At 43.2% G+C, this 23717-nt stretch overlaps 1 protein-coding gene across 2 annotated transcripts in view; it reads right to left on the bottom strand.

Annotated features, from left to right (window-relative positions):
• Positions 1-23717, bottom strand: part of OPHN1 (oligophrenin 1) — a 331531-nt gene that overhangs the window by 135279 nt on the left and 172535 nt on the right. For both annotated transcript variants that reach the window (XM_068247665.1, XM_068247666.1), the window contains one exon: positions 16506-16539. In XM_068247665.1, the coding sequence (XP_068103766.1) occupies positions 16506-16539 (34 nt within the window). The remainder of the gene's footprint in view (positions 1-16505; positions 16540-23717) is intronic.

The raw sequence follows: 23717 nt of genomic DNA, 5'->3' as shown, positions 1-23717 counted from the left end.
TTTGTGGGGGCTGGAGGGGTGGCAGCATGAGGGGAAAGCCTTGGCCAGTCAGCGGGGAGAGGGGAAGTGACGTCACTCCCGGAGTGACGTCAGCCGCTAGAGCGAGAAGTCTGCGATGGAACGCACGGAAGAAGGTATGTATCTGCCCGCCGCTTCCCGTTGCCCACACACTGTAACTAACTGGAGGGGAGATCCCCGAGGTGAGGAAGGGGGGGGGGGGAACTTCCCCACTCCCCGCTGACTGTGGCCAAGGCTTTCCCCTCATGCTGCCACCCCTCCAGCCCCCACAAAACGGCCCGAGCGGGCCCCAGGGGGGGGAGCGGGTCCCCCCGCGGGCGCAGGGGCTGCAGGGCCTATTGTTACGCCACTGCCTGTGGGACCCCACTGCTAACAGTCTCCCATTTTGAGTACGTTCCATTGACCACAACTCTTTGTTTTCTGTCCATTAGCCAGTTCCCTATCCATGCACACTGACTCTTCCCCAGTCCTTGCATCCTCAACTTTTGAACCAGACTTTAGTGTGGAACAGTGTCGAAGGCCTTTGCAAAGTCCAAGTATATCACATCTACAGCATTGCCAATATCCACATTAGCGTTCACTACCTCATAAAAGCTGAGCATGTTAGTCAAACAGGACCAGTCTTTAGTAAACCCATGTTGATGCTGAGAAATAAGATTATTTTCTACTATGAAGTCATGTATAGTATCTCTTAGTAACCCCTAAATAGTTTGCATACAACTGATGTTAAGCTTACAGGTCTATAATTTCATGGATCTGATTTTTTGCCCTTCTTAAATAATGGGAAAACCTGGGCTGTACGCCAATCCACTGGGACTCTGCCAGTTAAAAGAGAGTCACAAAAGATAAGATAAAGGGGTTTATCTATAACTGAACTTAATTCCCTTAGGACCCGAGGATGCATGCCATCCGGGCCAGGTGCCTTGTCTGTTTTTAATTTATTTAGTCTTGCCTTCACTTCTTCCTGCGTTAAGTATTTAATATTACAGTTGGAAGATTGAGACTCTTCTGCATCTGTAATTTGCAACAGTGCTGTTTCCTTTGTGAAGACAGAAGCAAAAAAAGCATTTAATAACTATGCCTTACCTTGGTCATCCACCATTGAGTTCCCACCCTCATCCTTTAGGAGTCCTATACAATTAACGTTTCTTTTTTTAGAGTTGATGTACTTGTAAAACTTTTGGGAGTTAGATTTGATATCCCTAGCGATTTGATTTCCAGCTTTGAGCTTTGCCAGCCTAATTTATTTTTTACAATTTTTATTGCACTCCTTGTAATTGCTTAGTGCAGCCTCGTCCCCTCCTGTTTTAGGACCTTAAAGGTATTCTTTTTACTCTTCATTTTATCTCTAACCTTTCTATTCATCCATAGAGGCCTTTTTTATTCCTAGACATTTTGTTTCCATATGGGATATACATACTACAATATTAGCTTGCCATTTCCCTTCAGTGTCCTCCCCTTGTAGTACATTATCCCAGTTCACCAAACTTAGTGCCTATCTAAGTTGATTGATCTTTGCTTTTCTAAAATTCATAGTTTTAGTGGTCCCGCTGCCCCGTGGCCTATTAGTTACCAGATCAAACGTTATGTTGTGATCACTATTTCCCAAATGTTCTTGAACCTGCACATCTGATACATTATCTGGTCTATTAGAAATGATCAGATCCAGTATCGCATTCCCCCTAGTTGGTTCCGTTACCATTTGAGTCAAGTAATTATCCTGTAGTGCTGCCAGAAATCTGCTGCTTTTACCAGAATGGGTAGCCTCGATACCCCAGTCAATGTCGGGAAAGTTGAAGTCGCCCATAAATATGACCTCATTTTTACTGGCAGCTTTTTCAATCTGCTGTAGTAATTGCAGTTCTGCAGCTTCATTAATATGAGGTGGCCTGTAGCATACCCCAATAAGCAATTGGCAACCTTTATTTCCACCATGACTATTTACCCAAACGGACTCCACATCTTCGCAATCTTCCTCCATCTCATCGTTGAGGACAGCTGTAGAAGAATACTTAAAGACAAACCCCTCCACCTTTTTTCCCTGTTCTATCCTTCCTAAACACATTGTATCCCTCTAAATTGGCTATCCAGCCAGTCATGGCTTTCATCCATCCATGTCTCGGTTATTCCCACAATGTCATAGCCTTTGTCATTCAGAATGACTCTAGTTCGTCTATTTTATTTGCAAGGCTCCGAGCATTGGTTACCATGCACTTTATATTTTTACCACCACATTTACCAGTTTTGTTTACATGAAATGGGCTACTTGAAGTTTTACCCACCTCCTTAATCTTTACACTGTCCCCACCCACCTCTTCACCCCCCATAATGTTAGGCTCCCACTGTCTTTTTACCTTATCTTGTCTAAGTATTGAGACTTTATCCTCCCGCCTCCCCCAGATCCTAGATAGCTAACTGAAGGATTTTTTGCAACTGCATCACACCTCTTATAATCGCAAACCAACAGGATCTAAGAACTTGACCACCTATAGAGTCTAACGAAAAACCTTTGGAGCCAGAGGCTTTGGTCATTCTGCCTTCTACCCATTGCATTGCTTTGACACACCCAATCACGACGGTTCCAAACCTGAAGACCAAAACTTAAAAGCTGCCTGTTAAGTCTGGCATTTATGACGACATATCGTACACAATCCACATCAATTACAATGGGGCTTTAAATGAACAATCAGTCTTTTATTCTTCAATTTTCAAGATTCAAATTTCTTCAAGATTGCGGACAAGTAAACACAAGGACCCAAATGCAGGACTCCACATCATCACAAAGAACTGCCTGACACGTGTTTCACGGTCAAAAACCGCTTCCTCAGAGGCATACAGTACATACACATATCAAATGTCAGTTCAAGGATAATATCACATCGCAATCTGTAAAATCAAAGAGAAAGCACTCCTGGACGATATCCTGAATGCCGGAGCGCATCCATAGGAAGTGAGCAACATAACTTTCCCCTGTAACACATTCCAAACAGCAATTATGTTCTGATCTGAGACACGTCTATGCACTTTGAATCCAATGGGAGGAAGAGCTGTACAAATATTTTGTTGTTGTTGCTGGTGTTGCAGCCGGCAGTAGTAGGCTTGATTAGTGCACTGCAAAGGAGGGATTACAGTCTGCTGGTGGGCATGAGAGATTTTCAGATAAACCCACTGGACCAGATCATTATCCAGAAATAGAAGCAAGAGTTTATGGTGTGGTTTTATTACCCCAAAATTGAAGAAATTAAATATGCACCCGTCACCAGTTAATGTGTTACCCTGGTCATCTAAAACCTCTAACACATTAGTTCAAAATGTGTGAAAGGAAAAGCTTAAAGTAACATTTTATTTTAGAGGTCTTTGGAGTTCTTCTACTAGACTCCTGTCTTTAACAGTCACATTGTTTGCAACCTAGCTCCTGTTTTATTTAATGTGGCCTTGTTTATGTATGGGGGGCTTCTCAACACGTTGCATGAAGTCTTCAATCTTGCTTCAAGAGTCTATGGAGGAGGTGCATTCTCTTCAAGCTCTTTATTATTTCCTGTCCCTATTTGTAGACTTGATCAGGACCTGCAGTGGGCTGACGCGGTGTAAAATTTTATTAGGTCCCTTTGAATATCCTGCCATGGCTGATGCCACAGGCCAAGTCAGCTACTTTAGCTTGCTGCAAGCTCTGGCCTGGTTTATAAATAGAGGGGGGGCCAGTGGCAAGAAAGTACCGTATTTTTCGGACTATAAGATGCTCAGGACTATAAGACGCACCTAGATTTAGAGGACAAAAACCAAGGGAAAAAAAATCTGGTGCATTCATGGTGCAGGAGCATCTTAAGGACCTCCTCTACATTATGTTCCCCTTGTGCCTCCCTTGTACCTCTTTTGTTCCCCGTGTCCAGTAACTCCCTGTGCCCACTGTCCTCCTGTGACCAGTGTACCCCTGTGTCCAGTGACCTCTGTGTCCAGCGACTCCTGTGTCCAGTGACCCATGTCCTCCTGTGTCCAGTGACCTCCTGTGTCCAGTGACCCCTGTGTCCTCCTGTGTCCAGTGACCCCTGTGTCCAGTGACCCCTGTGTCCTCCTGTGTCCAGTGACCCGTGTCCTCCTGTGTCCAGTGACCCCTGTGTCCTCCTGTGTCCAGTGTCCTCCTGTGCCCAGTGACCCCTGTGTCCAGTGACCTCTGTGTAAAGTGACCCCTGTGTCCAGTGACCCCGTTTCCTCCTGTGTCCAGTGTCGTCCTGTGTCCAGTGACCCTTGTGTCCTCCTGTGTCCAGTGACCCCCTGTGTCCTCCTGTGTCCAGTGACCCCCTGTGTCCAGTGGCCCCCCGTGTCCTCCTGTGTTTAGTGACCCCTGTGTCCTCCAGTGTCCAGTGACTTCTGTGTCCAGTGACCCCCTGTGTCCAGTGACCCCGTGTCCTCCTGTGTCCAGTGACCCTTATGTCTTTCTGTGTCCAGTGACTCCTGTGTCTCCCATGTTCAGTGCCCCCTGGGTCCAGTGTCCCCCTATGTCCAGTGACCCCCCCTCCTCTTTCCCTGTGCGCTCCAATGTCTTGTTCCTCTGGCTGGTCTCTGTCCCCATGCACATACTTACACTGCAGCGGAAGACGCTTCAGGAAGCTCTGAGTGCATTGAGCTAGCAGATTTATGTGAGATAGAAAAGCTCTTTCACCCCGCCTGGACCCACTGCAAAGCCGATTTCTACACGCCCGCCGCTCCAGCTCCGTACAAAGTTACACTGCCGTTGTATACGCAGTACAACTACCAATCAGGCTGGGGGCGCTGCCTGCGACCGCCTATCACAGCGCTCACTGCCATTCCGGCGCAGATGCTACGCAGTGATTGGCCACAATGGTCCCACCCGCGAGACCATCGCTTCCTGTAATGAAACGAGCAAGAAGCAGTGAGCGCTGTGATAGGCGGTCCGGGGCAGCGCCCCCCGCCTGATTGGTAGTTGTGCTGCGTATACAACGGCAGTGTAACTGTGTGATTGGTTGCTGGCACCTCTTCATTACGAATGCAGGCTGGACAATGGGGAGAACGGGGAACTTTCAGCTGGAGTGGAGGGCATGTGGAAATCGGCTTTGCAGTGGGTCCAGGCGGGGTGAAAGAGCTTTTCTGCCTTACATAGATCTGCTGGCTCAATACACTTAAAGGTAACTGAAGCGTCTCAGTGTGGATTCCTGTCTGTCCAGATTCGCCCGCATTGGGCTTCCTGGTTCTCTTCCCGCACCGCATACTGCGACATGGTATGCTGCGGGGAGCCAGCGGGCACATTCAAATTGGTGTATTTGGACTATAAGACGCAGGGACTTTTTCTCCCCACTTTTAGGGGAGAAAAAGTGCGTCTTATAGTCCGAAAAATACGGTACTTGAACTGAAGAGGATGGTACAGACCCTGGGACTCATCAAGTAAAACAGAAGACTGCAGGCAACATGAGGAAAAACCTTCTATGAACAAGAAATAAGTTAGACTGCAATCAACGAGAGGGGATTCTGCAATCAACAAGAAAGAAGCCAATATTGAAGTTATCGTTTAGTAAAATGGGTGCCAGGATATGCCGTAAAATATAGGTTAAAATACTGGTATTCTACTATTCCAAACTGTAACCTTTATTTTTACGTTTAGTAAAATAAGCACCAGGAAAATTGATAAAATATTGTTAATTCAATGACATTGTACTACTTCATTCAAAAAAGTAAAATATCTTTAATACTTACCGATATTTTACTATAACTTATCTTCCCCCCTACGCTCACACAGAATCCTCCCCTGATGGTGCCTAACCTTAACCCCTTCCTATTGGTGCCTAACCCCAAGACCCCTGGTGGTGCCTAACCTTAACCCAACCCCTCTCCCCTAGGTGCTGTGGTGCCTAACCTTAACCCCCCTGGAGGGCGCCTAACCTTCATCCCCTGTTTTGTTTGTGTAATATCAAGAGGAGCCAAAACTTAAAAATAACACATACACACACACATACATACTTACATACATACATATAGGGAGTGCAGAATTATTAGGCAAGTGGTATTTTTGAGGAATAATTTTATTATTGTACAACAACCATGTTCTCAATGAACCCAAAAAACTCATTAATATCAAAGCTGAATATTTTTGAAAGTAGTTTTTAGTTTGTTTTTATTTTTAGCTATTTTAGGGGGATATCTGTGTGTACAGGTGACTGTTACTGTGCATAATTATTAGGCAACTTAAAGAGACTCCGTAACAAAAATTTCATCCAGTTTTCTTCCATCCTACAAGTTCCAAAATCTATTCTAATGTGCTCTGGCTTACTGCAGCACGTTCTACTATCACCATCTCTGTAATAAATCAACTTATCTCTCTCCTGTCAGACTTGTCGGCCTGTGTCTGGAAGGCTGCCAAGTTCTTCAGTGTTGTGGTTCTGTGATGCATCTCCCCCCTCCAGGCCCCTCTCTGCACACTGCCTGTGTGTTATTTAGATTAGTGCAGCTTCTCTCTGCTCTATTATCTTTTACAAGCTGGATAAATCCTCCTCTGAGCTGGCTGGGCTTTCACATACTGAGGAATTACATACAGGCAGAGCTGTCTGCACTCTGCAGGAAAAAACAGCCTGACATTTCAGTGGAAGATAGCTGCAGGGGGAAAGAAACACACAAATGATCTCTTGAGATTAAAAAGGAAGGCTGTATACAACCTGCTTGTGTATGGATGTATTTTCTATGTGTGGACATACTGTACATCAACCTACTTCCTGTTTTGGTGGCCATTTTGTTTGTTTATAAACAAACTTTTTAAAACTGTTTTTAACCACTTTTAATGCGGCGGGGAGCAGCGAAATTGTGACAGAGGGTAATAGGAGATGTCCCCTAACGCACTGGTATGTTTACTTTTGTGCGATTTTAACAATACAGATTCTCTTTAACAAAAAACAAATATATACCCATTTCAATTATTTATTTTTACTAGTGAAACCAATAGAACATCTCAACATTCACAAATATACATTTCTGACATTCAGAAACAAAACAAAAACAAATCAGTGACCAATATAGCCACCTTTCTTTGCAAGGACACTCAAAAGCCTGCCATCCATGGATTCTGTCAGTGTTTTGATCTGTTCACCATCAACATTGCGTGCAGCAGCAACCACAGCCTCCCAGACACTGTTCAGAGAGGTGTACTGTTTTCCCTCTTTGTAAATCTCACATTTTATGATGGACCACAGGTTCTCAATGGGGTTCAATATAACTATGGCTTGATGGATATCATTTTAAAGCTCTCTTTCTCCTCTTTCTGACGACACCTAAATCGTTGCCCCACGCCTTTTAGTTTTCTCTATTTTTGCGATCGAAATCGCGTCCGCGGCAATTTCAATCGCGAAAATAGCGAAAACTAAAAGGCGTAGGGTGGCGGTTTATATATCATTGGAAAGAGGAGAAAGAGAGCTTTAAAATGATGTGCATCTTTCCATAGTTTCTGCACTGCTCGGAGTCCCTTTAACTTGAATTGAGCATGTAGTCTTCCATTTCCTCATTCTCTCCATTTTGTTACTCTTCAGAGAAAACCAAAAGAGGAGGGAAATTTACAATTGACCCCCTTAAATACTCTCTCCCATTTGGATTGACTTGTGTATGTAGGTCAGGTGTTACTGAGCTTACCAAACCAATTTGAGTTCCAATAATTAGTTCTAAAGGTTTTGGAATTGATTAAATGACAACAGTGCCCAAATTTAGGCACCTGCCTAATGTTATTTAAACAATTACTGCACACTTTATGTAAATCCAATTCAACTTCATTTCACTTCTCAAATATGACTGTGTGTCTCCTATATGATATATTTCACTGACATTTTTTATCGTAACAACCAATGATTTATACAGGAAAATCATGACGATTAACATTGCCCAAACGTTCGCATTCCACTGTATGTATGTGTGTGTGTTATTTTTATATCTTGGCTCCTCAGTTTGTTTTTTTTTAAAGTAATTTTTAAGTGAGTTTGTTGAAAAACAATAATTTGTAACATAGGTGACTATTGCAGAAGCTGCTGGTTGTGGTGCAAAAAGTTGAAATGTCAACAATTTTTTTTCTGATAAAGCATAGGGAACAGTTTTAGAAACAATTATTTGTTAAATATTGTGATGGGTTATTGTAATCGATACATTTGGTATTGAAATGAAAGTTAAAGATAACAAGCGATATAGTTTTATATTTACGCAGCGCCTTTTTACAAACGATACAGTTTTTATACACTTGGCGTCAATAGTGAAAATATTTGCATTGATGTGACTGGGACAGCCTTTTTAGCCACTTAAGTACCAGGGGTCTCTGCCCCCTTAAGGACCAGAGACCGCTGGTACAATAACGACGGAATCCCAACGAACTGCCGCGCATACCCGCCGCAATCGCCATCACCGCAGCACGCCGGGATCCTTCTAACATCCACTCTGCCGTCTCTATGACATGTGACCGTGTCTATCAATGTAAGCCAATGGGATCGGCTTACATCGATAGACATGGCCAGGAGCCAATGAAATACATACATATAGGGAGTGCAGAATTATTAGGCAAGTGGTATTTTTGAGGAATAATTTTATTATTGTACAACAACCATGTTCTCAATGAACCCAAAAAACTCATTAATATCAAAGCTGAATATTTTTGAAAGTAGTTTTTAGTTTGTTTTTATTTTTAGCTATTTTAGGGGGATATCTGTGTGTACAGGTGACTGTTACTGTGCATAATTATTAGGCAACTTAAAGAGACTCCGTAACAAAAATTTCATCCAGTTTTCTTCCATCCTACAAGTTCCAAAATCTATTCTAATGTGCTCTGGCTTACTGCAGCACGTTCTACTATCACCATCTCTGTAATAAATCAACTTATCTCTCTCCTGTCAGACTTGTCGGCCTGTGTCTGGAAGGCTGCCAAGTTCTTCAGTGTTGTGGTTCTGTGATGCATCTCCCCCCTCCAGGCCCCTCTCTGCACACTGCCTGTGTGTTATTTAGATTAGTGCAGCTTCTCTCTGCTCTATTATCTTTTACAAGCTGGATAAATCCTCCTCTGAGCTGGCTGGGCTTTCACATACTGAGGAATTACATACAGGCAGAGCTGTCTGCACTCTGCAGGAAAAAACAGCCTGACATTTCAGTGGAAGATAGCTGCAGGGGGAAAGAAACACACAAATGATCTCTTGAGATTAAAAAGGAAGGCTGTATACAACCTGCTTGTGTATGGATGTATTTTCTATGTGTGGACATACTGTACATCAACCTACTTCCTGTTTTGGTGGCCATTTTGTTTGTTTATAAACAAACTTTTTAAAACTGTTTTTAACCACTTTTAATGCGGCGGGGAGCAGCGAAATTGTGACAGAGGGTAATAGGAGATGTCCCCTAACGCACTGGTATGTTTACTTTTGTGCGATTTTAACAATACAGATTCTCTTTAACAAAAAACAAATATATACCCATTTCAATTATTTATTTTTACTAGTGAAACCAATAGAACATCTCAACATTCACAAATATACATTTCTGACATTCAGAAACAAAACAAAAACAAATCAGTGACCAATATAGCCACCTTTCTTTGCAAGGACACTCAAAAGCCTGCCATCCATGGATTCTGTCAGTGTTTTGATCTGTTCACCATCAACATTGCGTGCAGCAGCAACCACAGCCTCCCAGACACTGTTCAGAGAGGTGTACTGTTTTCCCTCTTTGTAAATCTCACATTTTATGATGGACCACAGGTTCTCAATGGGGTTCAGATCAGGTGAACAAGGAGGCAATGTCATTAGTTTTTCTTCTTTTATACCCTTTCTTGCCAGCCACGCTGTGGAGTACTTGGACGCGTGTGATGGAGCATTGTCCTGCATGATGATCATGTTTTTCTTGAAGGATGCAGACTTCTTCCTGTACCACTGCTTGAAGAAGGGGTCTTCCAGAAACTGGCAGTAGGATTGGGAGTTGAGCTTGACTCCATCCTCAACCCGAAAAGGCCCCACAAGCTCATCTTTAATGATACCAGCCCAAACCAGTACTCCACCTTCACCTTGCTGGCGTCTGAGTCGGACTGGAGCTCTCTGCCCTTTACCAATCCAGCTTTTTCAACACTAGGACAACGAGCAAGCATCACTAGGTAACTAATGTTACTCTAAATGCCATAATAGGCTATACAGGGGGATAAGGTTCGCCGACCCAAAACAATATACAACAGAAACAAGAAAACTAAAGATCCCCCTTACGTATAATAGTAGAAGAATGAGCAGACTGCAATGATACAGGATGTTGAGAAACATCCTGTATCATTGCACTTTACCAATCCAGCCACGGGCCCATCCATCTGGCCCATCAAGACTCACTCTCATTTCATCAATCCATAAAACCTTAGAAAAATCAGTCTTGAGATATTTCTTGGCCCAGTCTTGACGTTTCAGCTTGTGTGTCTTGTTCAGTGGTGGTCGTCTTTCAGCCTTTCTTACCTTGGCCATGTCTCTGAGTATTGCACACCTTGTGCTTTTGGACACTCCAGTGATGTTGCAGCTCTGAAATATGGCCAGACTGGTGGCAAGTGGCATCTTGGCAGCTACACGCTTGACTTTTCTCAGTTCATGGGCAGTTATTTTGCGCCTTGGTTTTTCCACACGCTTCTTGCGACCCTGTTGACTATTTTGAATGAAACGCTTGATTGTTCAATGATCACGCTTCAGAAGCTTTGCAATTTTAAGAGTGCTGCATCCCTTTGCAAGATATCTCACTATTTTTGACTTTTCTGAGCCTGTCAAGTCCTTCTTTTGACCCATTTTGCCAAAGGAAAGGAAGTTGCTTATAATTATGCACACCTGATATAGGGTGTTGATGTCATCAGACCACACCCCTTCTCATTACAGAGATGCACATCACCTAATATGCTTAATTGGTAGTAGGCTTTCGAGCCTATACAGCTTGGAGCAAGTCAACATGCATAAAGAGGATGATGTGGTCAAAATACTCATTTGCCTAATAATTCTGCACTGTGTGTGTGTGTGTGTGTGTGTGTGTGTGTGTGTGTGTGTGTGTGTGTGTGTGTGTGTGTGTGTGTGTGTGTGTATATATATATATCTATATCTATATATATCTATATATATATATATATATCTCTCTATATATATATATATATATCTCTATATATATATATATATCTCTATATATATATATATATATATCTATATATATATATATATATATATATATATATATATATATCTATCTCTCTCTCTCTCTCTCTCTCTCTATATATATACTGTATGTATATATACAGTGAGATGTGAATGTTTGTGCAACCTTGTTAATCATCATGATTTTCCTGCATAAATCGTTGGTTATTACGATAAAAAGTCAGTTCAATATATCATATAGGAGACACGCACAGTTAGGCATAGGTAGTTAGGCATAGGTCCCCTCAGTACAGGTTAGCTAGGCATAGGTCCCCTCAGTACAGGTTAGCTAGGCATAGGTCCCCTCAGTACAGGTTAGCTAGGCATAGGTCCCCTCAGTACAGGTTAGCTAGGCATAGGTCCCCTCAGTACAGGTAAACTAGGCATAGGTCCCCTCAGTACAGGTAAACTAGGCATAGGTCCCCTCAGTACAGGTTAGCTAGGCATAGGTCCCCTCAGTACAGGTCAACTAGGCATAGGTCCCCTCAGTACAGGTTAGCTAGGTATAGGGCGGGCACACTTACCTCCCTTCAACTGTGGAGTCTGCGGGCCTGTCATCTCCCCATACAGGCCATGTGCAGCAGCGATGCGGGCAGCCATGACACCTCGTGCGCGCAGCCAACTTCACGGCGTAGATCACATCACCAGGCGGCTGAGGGAGCGCTCCGGCGGGCAGCGTGAGAGAAGGCGGAAGTGTTGCCTCCAGCGCCCCCCCCAGCCATGACACTGCCGCCCTTAGCCTCTCAGCCGCGCCTCTCTCCTCTCCTGATTGGACACATCAGCGGCCAGCAGCAGAATCTGATAGGACGCGGCCAAGTGGCCGCATTCTACAGCTGCTGGCCACAAAAGTCAATGGGATGCGGCCAGGAGGCCGCGATCTACCAATCAGGCGGTCGCGATCTACCGGTAGATCGCGATCGACCTATTGGGCAGCCCTGCTCTAAACGCTTCCTGTAGGTTCCAATGAGAGTCTGGATTCTGGTTTTAGGTATTTTGGACCATTCCTCTTTACAAAACATCTCTAGTTCATTCAGGTTTGATGGCTTCCGAGCATGGACAGCTCTCTTTAACTCACACCACAGATTTTCAATTATATTCAGGTCTGGGGACTGAGATGGCAATTCCATGTTCCTCTGCATGAATGCCTTAGTGGATTTTGAGCAGTGTTTATGGTCGTTGTCTTGTTGAAAGATCCTGCCCCCGCGCAGCTTCAGCTTTGTCACTGATTCCTGGACATTGGTCTCCAGAATCTGCTGATACTGAGTGGAATCACTGCATCCCTCACTTTAACAAGATTCCCAGTCCCTGCACTGGTCACACAGGCCTACAGCATAATGGAACCACCACCATATTTTACTGTAGGTAGCCGGTGTTTTTCTTGAAATGCTGTGTTTTTCCTTCATGCAGAATGCCCCTTGTTAAGCCCAAATAGCTCAATTTTAGTTTCATCAGTCCACAACACCTTATTCCAAAATGAAGCTGCCTTGTCCAAATGCGCTTTAGCATACCTCAAGCTGCTCTGTTTGTGCTGTAGGCGGAGAAAAGGCTTCATCTGAATCACTCTCGCATACAGCATCTCCTTGTGTAAAGTGCGCCGTATGGTTGAATGATGCACAGTGATTCCATCTGCAGCAAGATGTTTGGAGCTGGTCTGTGGGTTGACTGACTGTTCTCACCGTTCGTCGCTTCTGTCTATCCAAGATTTTTCTTGGTCTGCCACTTCAAGCCTTAAAGGGACTCCGAGCAGTGCAGAAACTATGGAAAGATGCATATCATTTTAAAGCGCTCTTTCTCCTCTTTCCAATGATATATAAACCACCACCCTACGTCTTTTAGTTTTCGCTATTTTCGCGATTGAAATTGCCGCGACCGCGATTTCGATCGCGAAAATAGAGAAAACTAAAAGGTGTAGGGCAACGATTTAGGTGTTGTCAGAAAGAGGAGAAAGAGAGCTTTAAAATGATATCCATCAAGCCATAGTTATATTGTATTACACAGGACGACACTTTCCCCAGTGTCAGCAGCTCCATTTTGCTGAATGCAGCTGCTGACTTTGACAAAAAGTCGCCCTGTGTAATACAATATAACTATGGCTTGATGGATATCATTTTAAAGCTCTCTTTCTCCTCTTTCTGACGACACCTAAATCGTTGCCCCACGCCTTTTAGTTTTCTCTATTTTTGCGATCGAAATCGCGTCCGCGGCAATTTCAATCGCGAAAATAGCGAAAACTAAAAGGCGTAGGGTGGCGGTTTATATATCATTGGAAAGAGGAGAAAGAGAGCTTTAAAATGATGTGCATCTTTCCATAGTTTCTGCACTGCTCGGAGTCCCTTTAACTTGAATTGAGCATGTAGTCTTCCATTTCCTCATTCTCTCCATTTTGTTACTCTTCAGAGAAAACCAAAAGAGGAGGGAAATTTACAATTGACCCCCTTAAATACTCTCTCCCATTTGGATTGACTTGTGTATGTAGGTCAGGTGTTACTGAGCTTACCAAACCAATTTGAGTTCCAATAATTAGTTCTAAAGGTTTTGGAATTGATTAAATGACAACAGTGCCCAAATTTAGGCACCTGCCTAATGTTATTTAAACAATTACTGCACACTTTATGTAAATCCAATTCAACTTCATTTCACTTCTCAAATATGACTGTGTGTCTCCTATATGATATATTTCACTGACATTTTTTATCGTAACAACCAATGATTTATACAGGAAAATCATGACGATTAACATTGCCCAAACGTTCGCATTCCACTGTATGTATGTGTGTGTGTTATTTTTATATCTTGGCTCCTCAGTTTGTTTTTTTTTAAAGTAATTTTTAAGTGAGTTTGTTGAAAAACAATAATTTGTAACATAGGTGACTATTGCAGAAGCTGCTGGTTGTGGTGCAAAAAGTTGAAATGTCAACAATTTTTTTTCTGATAAAGCATAGGGAACAGTTTTAGAAACAATTATTTGTTAAATATTGTGATGGGTTATTGTAATCGATACATTTGGTATTGAAATGAAAGTTAAAGATAACAAGCGATATAGTTTTATATTTACGCAGCGCCTTTTTACAAACGATACAGTTTTTATACACTTGGCGTCAATAGTGAAAATATTTGCATTGATGTGACTGGGACAGCCTTTTTAGCCACTTAAGTACCAGGGGTCTCTGCCCCCTTAAGGACCAGAGACCGCTGGTACAATAACGACGGAATCCCAACGAACTGCCGCGCATACCCGCCGCAATCGCCATCACCGCAGCACGCCGGGATCCTTCTAACATCCACTCTGCCGTCTCTATGACATGTGACCGTGTCTATCAATGTAAGCCAATGGGATCGGCTTACATCGATAGACATGGCCAGGAGCCAATGAAATTAGCTCCTGGCCGACTCACATCTCATAGAGACAGGCAGAGCCAGTGATCTGCGGCAAGAGACGTCGGGTTTGAGCGGTGCGATCGGCGGGGAGCGGCGGAGAAGGCGGATGCGCGCGGTCATTGAAATCTACGCCCTGCCAGCCAGAGCCCACCAAAACAGGGCAAGGATTTCAATCATTATGGTCGTTAAGTAGTTAATAGGCGCCATTATTACGTTCTATCGCCAAAAGAGTTTTCATCCTGCTTCCTTCTGCTTGTTACCACCTGCTATAGCCAAAGGGCAGAGCTGGCAATGTTTTGGGAGGGGGGGGGGGGGCATAGTGAATGGTTGGCAGCGATAATGTTCCACTCACAGGTGAGGTAAACCTTACTCAATTTTTTTTTCACTGGCATTCAGTAGGCTACACAGAACTCTACCCGCCAGTAATATGTACACAAGTTATAACTTACAGAATTCTTGAGTCCCCTGAATATTTTCTACGTTTTTTGAATTCCTGTCCAAAAATCACTGCACACTAATACACAGAGGTATTGCAAGGCTTGATATATATTAGTAGTCTCCTGAATTGCTATAACTAGGTTTGCCAGCTTTATGTCTTAAATAACATATTAGTTAATACTACATCTTTTGAACCCTACAAAACGTATGATTCCCAAGCTCTGGAAGCAATCAGATTCCCAAGCTCTGGAAGCAATTTTCTGTCACAGATTGGTTTCTAGCCATAAAGAACACATTTACTTCAGAAGAGCTTTATTGGAAAATTAATAACAATTGCAGCTCCTTTAATGAAATCTGGAAACCTTGGATGAACTTAAAAAAAATAAAAAAATATCAAGAATAATCATGAACTGTGTTTGTACAGCTAATCAATATGAAGATTAGAATTTGAATATCATTCGATACTGAATATTTGATGGCATCGTATTTTTATTTCTGTCCTTGCTGATCTAATCGACTTTATCTGTACATTCACCTTTTGCTGAACAAAGAAAGGAAGCCATATTATGAACCAATTTGTAACTACCTATTATTCTTGTGTATTTATACAGAGCTGACATCTTCCACAACGCTTTACAGAATACACATATAGGTCTGTCTTTACTGTCCCTCTGAGAGGTTCCCGAACGTATCCCTACCAGAGTAATAATCTCATGCCATTATCATAGTCCGTGTCCAATTTTGGGGAAATACATTAACATATCTGTAGGTTTTTGGCACATTGGAAGGAACCTGGGTGCAGAGAGAAAATCCAAGCAGAAAACAGGATAAGCTGCAAACTCTTTGTAAACAATGTCCTTGTCCTGGCCCAGATTTGATTCTGGGATCCTTGCATTGCAAGACTATCCATTATGCTGCCATGCAGGCCAACATATATTTTGACTTTTGTGCATGCAAAACAGACCTTCGGTAGCCTAGCATAGTTTAAAATATCACAGAGTTTTACATGTCATGCTGGTGGTGTGATGTTTGATGGACAGCTCTATTGTCTATGCTTTTATTTTAGCTTGGATACCGCCGCATCACCCATTGTATTAACTGTATCTTGTCTTGTTGCACTGGTCATGCCTGGTGCAGTACAACAAATTAAATAAACATTGCACAGCTCCTCATAACTTCTATGAAAAATAATATAATTTTAAGAAGTAATACATTGTACTCCTGTGACATGGATGTATGCTGAGCTGATTTATTTTTTGTTCAAAGTGAGCTGATTTCTTTATTTGTTTTTTTTTTAACTTTAATATTCCTCCCCTTGCTGGTAAAAAAGGTTTCTTTGGAAATGGGAGAAAGAGGATTTTAACTCCCACTGCTAAAAAAAAAAAAAAAAAAAGTATATTCTGAATCTTGCTAACTCTTTTGGCAATGGTTCGGATCACTCATCCAATATTTAAACGTTTGGTGTTTTCATTATTAGATGTCAGTATGTATTATACTTACTTTCATCCCGTTTAGTAATAGGGCTGTGATAGATCTGTGAAGAAATAGAGAGACAATAACTTTAATACATTGCTAACTTGTCATTAATCTAACATAATTATGTTACATATGAATAACATTGCAGCACTAACTTCTTTCAAGTATTGGTTTAACATTACAGTTTCAGCAATATAAACTTCAATGAAACTCTGTGATATTGTTTCCTGCTGAGTGGAAAAGACAAATCACGTAAAAACAAACTCTGTATTATAGAAAATAAGAAGTGTACCATGAAAAACTCAATGCATCTCTGGCTTTTTTCATGGTTCTTTTTCTCTCTCCCATAAGTCCAATTGTCATCTTCTGTTTTCTCTTAAATATTTGCCTCTTCAGTCTCTTTAATCTCTTTTCTACCCGGCGCCGTATATATAAACGGCACGCAGCTGTTAGTTCTTAGCTTCAGCACCATTTATATACGGGGCTGGGAATTTTCAGACCCCCCCCTTCCCCGTCCATATCCCATGGGACCAAGCAGTACACTGTAGGCGGGTACTGTGGGTAGCAGCAGAGCGGTCAATCGCCCTCTGCCTGTCACATGAATGCAGTGATCATGTGATCACTGCAGTCATAACCATGGAGAAGCTGCATGGACATCCGTGTGCCTTTCCTCCTGGCGGTATACTACGGGACCTGGCTCAGTACGTAGCTGGATCCCATAGCTAGCAGCAGAGTAGCCAATTGGCTGCTCTGGGGGTCACAGCAATGATCACTGATCATAGGGATGCTGCAGCCTGGAAACTATCTGTTCTCTATAGAGAGAACACTTGGGGCCTGATTCACAAAGCAGTGATAACTCAGTTATCACGCCTAAAAGACTTTAGGCGTGATAACCTTTGCACTAGCAAAGTTATCACCGCTTTGTGCTCTAACTGGCGCGAAGCTCCCGCGCGCAAAGTTTTGCGCGCGTACAAAGTCCCATAGGGCTTAATGGGCACTTCGCGCGAAGCACGGTGCGCTGCGCACCATGCTACACGTGCAAAACTTTGCGCGCGGGAGTTCGCGCGAATTCCTTCAGATCACGCCTAAACTAAGTTTAGGCGTGATAAAGGGCTTTTCACAGGCGTGCAAAGTGTTTGCACCGCTTTGTGAATCAGGCCCATGGTTTCCAGTTAGTAAAAATAAATAAATAAAAGCACTATGTCAAAAACATTCTTGCCTTTTTTATGATTTCTAACTCAGTAAAGGACCAGCCTTTAAAGCGGTATCGTCACCATAAAAATCAGATTTCAACAGCAACTGGTCTGAGTGTATTAAGTGATGCTAATGCTGCATTCAAAAATTTCAAAACTTTTTCTGCTGTTATGATTTGGAGTTAACACATACGTAAGGAGCACTGGCCCTTTAGTAGTCGTGCCAAAGAATTGCATGCTGGGGGTTCTTTTCATCTATAATCTATTCCTCCTCTACCCTTTATTTCCCTGCCAGCTGCTCATCTGAAACCTAATCCCCTACTTACTTGTGTTTACAAGCAAGGCTGAGGCAACTCAGCGATTGGAGGAGACAAGAAAAAAAGTAAAGGGCAGAAATGACATCACGAGTTAGCCTTAACTGTGGGCAAAAGACATTGCCCCCACTTGGAACAGAATTCTCATCATTTACTATATAACATTCACTGAAATCAAAACGTGGACAGTATAATACATGTGTTATTTAAGTAGATCAAGTATTTATCTACTTATATATGTGTTTTTTCCCCTGGCATAGTATGGCTAATCCTACTGCTTTAAAGCGTTGCTATCATATAAATCCGGCAAAGTGGGATCTGAACCCTCTATAACAGTAATTATAGATTGATGGTATACCTTGAAATGAATCAGAGCACTCAGTATATGATTTTATATAAAAAGAATGTATTTGCTTATCATACAGCATATATACAAAATATGAACAGTTCCAAGTAGTGTTTCCTTCTAACAGTACTCCATCTCATCATAGCCTTTAAAGCCAAGCAATCATCAATCTTCTAAGCTCATAAAAAAATAAAATAAAAAAAAACAACAGTGTGTTATGTAGAATAGGATAAAAATGGGGAGAAAAAGTCCCTGCGTCTTATACGGCAAAGGCAGGGAATCCCCAACTTCCGAACGCTCGCCGACCTGCTGCCATGTTGGGGATTCCCTGCCTTTGTGTCCACTTCCCCCTTGCGTCTCCTGGTCCCCGTGCTGCAGTACATGCACATGGCCGCAACTTACCTAATCAATGCTCCCGCGTGATGTCCGACCTCTGCGCTCCCCCCCGCAAGCCTCCTCTCCCTCCCCCTCATCTGCCCTGGCCCCCCTGTGCTGTAATGTATGGCGGCAGCTTACCTTCCAAGCGCCCGCGGTGAATGCAGACATCGGTCTCCAACGCTACTTCTCGCTCTTGTGTCCGGCTTGTACTGATGACGTCAGTACAAGCCGGACACAAGAGAGAGAAGTAGCGTTGGAGACGGATGTCTGCATCCACCGAGGGCGCTTGGAAGGTAAGCTGCCGCCATACATTACAGCACAGGGGGGGCCAGGAGAGATGAGGGGGAGGGAGAGGAGGCTAGCGGTGGAGGGGGGAGCGCAGAGGTCGGACATCGCCGCGGGGGCATTGATTAGGTAAGTTGCAACGTGCGGCTATGTACTGCAGCATGGGGACCAGGAGACGCAAGGGGTGGGAGAGAAGACATGCCGGGGAGAAGGGGACACATAAAGGAGATAGGGGGAATGTATGGGAGGCACACTGGGGACATGGGAAGGCACACTGGGGACATGGGGAGGCACACTGGGGACATGGGGAGGCACACTGGGGACATGGGGAGGCACACTGGGGACACGAGGAAGCCCACTGGGCACATGGGGAAGCCCATTAGGCACATGGGGAGGCACACTGGGCACACTGGGGACATGGGGAGGCACACTGGGGACATGGGGAGGCACACTGGGGACATGGGGAGGCACACTGGGGACATGGGGAGGCACACTGGGGACATGGGGAGGCACACTGGGGACATGGGGAGGCACACTGGGGACATGGGGAGGCACACTGGGGACATGGGGAGGCACACTGGGGACATGGGGAGGCACACTGGGGACATGCGGAGGCCCACTGGGGACATTAGGAAGCCCACTGGGCACATGAGGAGGCACACTGGGCACATGAGGAGGCACACTGGGCACATGGGGAGGCACACTGGGCACATGGGGAGGCACACTGGGCACATGGGGAGGCACACTAGGCACATGGGGAGACATGGGTGACACAAGAGCACACATCAGGACACATGGGGATACACGAGGACACCATTTCGGCTAGAACATGTACAAGATGCTCCTGGAACATGGACGCATCAGGTTTAGTATGTATATTTTTTTCCCCCTGGTTTTTGCCCTCTAAACTTAGGTGCATCTTATATTTCGGAGCGTCTTATACGGCAGAAAATACGGTATATAATAGGGATCGGCATTTAGGGTGGGATGGCAAAGAAGTTATATGGTGAAACTGTGATATATATGGTCAAATAGTGAACCTAATTCAGATATGCTTATTGCTTGTTCCAGGCATAATTTTCCCTAGATATGCCACTGCTCATCAATACATGGTATGGGTCTGTATTATTATTACTCTATAATTATTTGTACACTTCTGCTATTCTTCACAAACACTACACAGTTTACACTTGATTTGATGTTTGCGGTTTTAACCCCTGACTATGCCATACCAACGTTTCACACAAATTTCCACTAACTTCAAACTGAACCAGTCAATTCCAGTCCGTGATGGTTAATTATTCAGCAGCTACTGCACTTATTGATTCAGTTTCAATTTAGCAGAAATTTACACTGGGAACTGCAAACTAACCTGTACACATACCAGTGGCAGTTATTTTTCAATTGTGTTTATTAAATGTTTTGCCAAATCCACAAGTACCACATCCACATTGCACAGTAGGGATGCTCACTGGGTGCAAAGAAATTTGAGAGGACAGAGAATTATGCTGTTTTCCTATGTGTACAATAAAGAATAAGAGCTGGGACCCACTACGGGAGCTTTGCGAAATCGCAAATCACCAGAGTTTTGCTAAATCGTTGAAATGCTGCAATTTCCTGGAGCGATTGCGATTTGGCTACTGTAGCCACTAATGCAATCCCTGTGGGATTGCTCACAAAATGCTGCAAGCAGCAATTTGTGATCACTCTGCAAGCAAAGTAGAAAGTTTCCACAAACCCAAAACTGTGGCACAGGAATATGGGGAAACGCCTATAGATGTCCTCGGCAGGCGGAAGTAATTTTGTAATAAAACACCTTTAGACGTCTGTGGCATATGGATATGGAAACACCTATACTGTAGTTTAAGAGTTATGCTAATTTCTACTGATTATGTATATCAAGTATATGCATTTTATTAGTAACCCTTGATTTGGTGACAAGTAACCCTGATTTGGTAAAAAAAAAAAATTCAATGAAGCCCGTAATTTTTCACCCTAATTCATTGGTACTTTAAATGACATTACCTGCATACTCATTTTTTTTTAATTAAACCCCTCTATTTTCTAAGATTTTATTACTTTGTAGAATTTCCATTTTTTCCTTTTCCCTTTTGCCAAGCTGTTGACCGATTTATGGCAATGGAATATCCATTTTTTCCCTCTAATGCATTTTCATGCAATTTTACATTACATATTTGAATATATTTAAATGCAGGATTTTACCCTAGATGCCTTTTGTAATTTTGTAGGGACACATATTCACCTGAAGTTGTGAATCAGGATGATAATCATTTATTGGCTAACTTAAAGAATAAGAGTAAGCTTTCGGCTGTGCAGCCTTCGTCAGATTTTAATTCTGTTTGCTTACAAGATGTTGGAATTGGAGAAGATCCTCCTCAATTGCGGGCAAAATGATTAAAATCTGGCCATGAAAAGATTTGCATACTGTTGTGCAAACCGTGAAACCCATCGTCACTCCCATCTAAGGACAAAATCTTTTTTAGATTGGTATGAGGTTTATGATATTTAATGCCATAACTCTTGCCCAGCCTAGACAAATATTGCATCCACTTTGCTCTTAGCGAAAACTTGTGAACTCAGAATTTAGGATGCCTCTGTGACAGTCTGAGTCCAAATTGTAGGAGTATTGAGTAAACAAGGATTCTCATCTATTAGTCATAAATCAGCATCAGCTAACAACCTCTCACCCCATTTAGAGGTTCTGTTTCATTTAAGGCATCTTAATGACATGTATTTATGCATGCAAAAAAGAGTGTATGTATTCCTTTTGATGTTGCATGTATATAGCGGTCTGTTCCAACATCTTGTAAGCAAACAGGATTGAAGTCTGACGAAGGCTGCAAAGCCGAAAGTTTACTCTTATGCTAGGTACACACTATGAGATTTTCAGGCAGATTTACTGTCAGATCGATTATGTCCAACATGTCCGAGCATTTTCCGATCGTTTTCCTATTGAAGTGAACAGTGGCGTAGCTAAGGAGCTGTGGGTCCCGATGCAAGTTTTACAATGGGGCCCCCCAAGCACTCTATAAATAACAATTGATACGGCGTGCCAAAACCTGCCAATGGCAACTACAGTGTCAGAGGTGCAAGAAGGGGATGGGGAACAGCTTGTTAATGATCACTACTATTCAAAGTATCTATAGAAGTTATTGTTATGAGCACAGGACCAATAGAGAGCTAATACTGTAGTTGAGGGAGGGCCCTTCGGGGCCCCTCTGGCCTAAGGGCCCCGATGCGGTCGCTACCTCGGCACCCCCTATTGCTACTCCCCTGGAAGTGAATGGAAAATTATCGGAAATCAGATCAGACATGTTGGAAATAATCGATTGGACAGTAAATCTCATAGTGTACAGTATATCTAGCATTACCCTTTTAAGTTAGCCAATGAATGGTATCATTCTGGTTCAAAACTTATTGCTTTTACTGATGGCTAACACAGCACAATACTCAACTGCTATTGATGTTGACGCAGTTTATACACCGCAAAAACATGTTTTTCTTAGTGTATCTCATTTACCGTACTTCATTTTATACCGGTTTTAACTATTTTTACATATTGGCAGGGGTCTAGTCTTGGGAAAAGAGGTGAGTGGACTCACCTGGAAAACGTGTGCCAAAATGGGCGTGGTCAAGCATAATGTGGGCGTGGTCACGGGTGGGGCCAAATATACATAACCTTAGCAGTGATGTAAAAGGTCTGCCGGGGAAGTTTGAGCTCTGCCGTAGTGTATTCCCCCAAAATAGATGTAATCTGACAGCATTTCCCCAAAAAGACACATAATCTGGTAGAAGTTCCTCCAAAATACATATAATATGGCAGTGGTTCCCCCAAAATAGACAATGTGGCAGCAGCAGTTCCCCAAAATACACGAAACCTGGCAGCGGATCACCCAAAATACATATAATCTGGCAGCAGTGGTCCCCCAAACATACACAACCTGGCAGCAGCTCCCCAAAATACGCGTAATCTGGCAGCAGCCGTTCCCCTAACATACACATAATCTGGCAGCTGTTCCCCAAAATACATAACAGCGGTTCCACAAAAATGCAGATAATCTGACAGCAGTTCCCCAAAATAGGTACCCCCAGCATAGGTAGCCAGGTCTATAGGTGTCCCCAGTATAAGTAGCCATGAGTATAGTAGTCCCCAGTATATGTAGCCAGAGGTATATGTGCCTAGTATATGTAGCCAGGGGTATATGTCCCCAGTATATGTAGCCAGGGATATATGTCCCAGTATATGTAGCCAGGGGTATAGTCCCAGTATATGTAGCCAGGGCTGTATGTCCCCAGTATATGTAGGCAGGGGTATATATGTCCCAGTATATGTAGTTAGGGGTATATGTGCCCAGTATATGTAGCCAGGGGTATATGTGCCCAGTATATGTAGCAAGGGGTATATGTGCCCAGTATATGTAAGCAGGGGTATATGTGCCCAGTATATGTAGCCAGGGGTATATGTGCCCAATATATGTAGCCAGGGGTATATGTGCCCAGTATATGTAGGCAGGTGTATATGTGCTCAGCATATATAGCCAGAGGTATATGTGCCCAGTATATGTAGTCAGGGGTATATGTGCCCAGTATATGTAGTCAGGGGTATATGTGCCCAGTATATGTAGGCAGGGGTATATGTCCCAGTATATGTAGGCAGGGGTATATGTGCCCAGTATATGTAGGCAGGTGTATATGTGCC

This window comes from Hyperolius riggenbachi, chromosome 8 (genome assembly GCF_040937935.1).
Source record: "Hyperolius riggenbachi isolate aHypRig1 chromosome 8, aHypRig1.pri, whole genome shotgun sequence".
Taxonomy (NCBI): domain Eukaryota; kingdom Metazoa; phylum Chordata; class Amphibia; order Anura; family Hyperoliidae; genus Hyperolius; species Hyperolius riggenbachi.
Note: the sequence above shows the minus strand (reverse complement) of the source record. Positions and strands in the feature narration are given on the sequence as shown.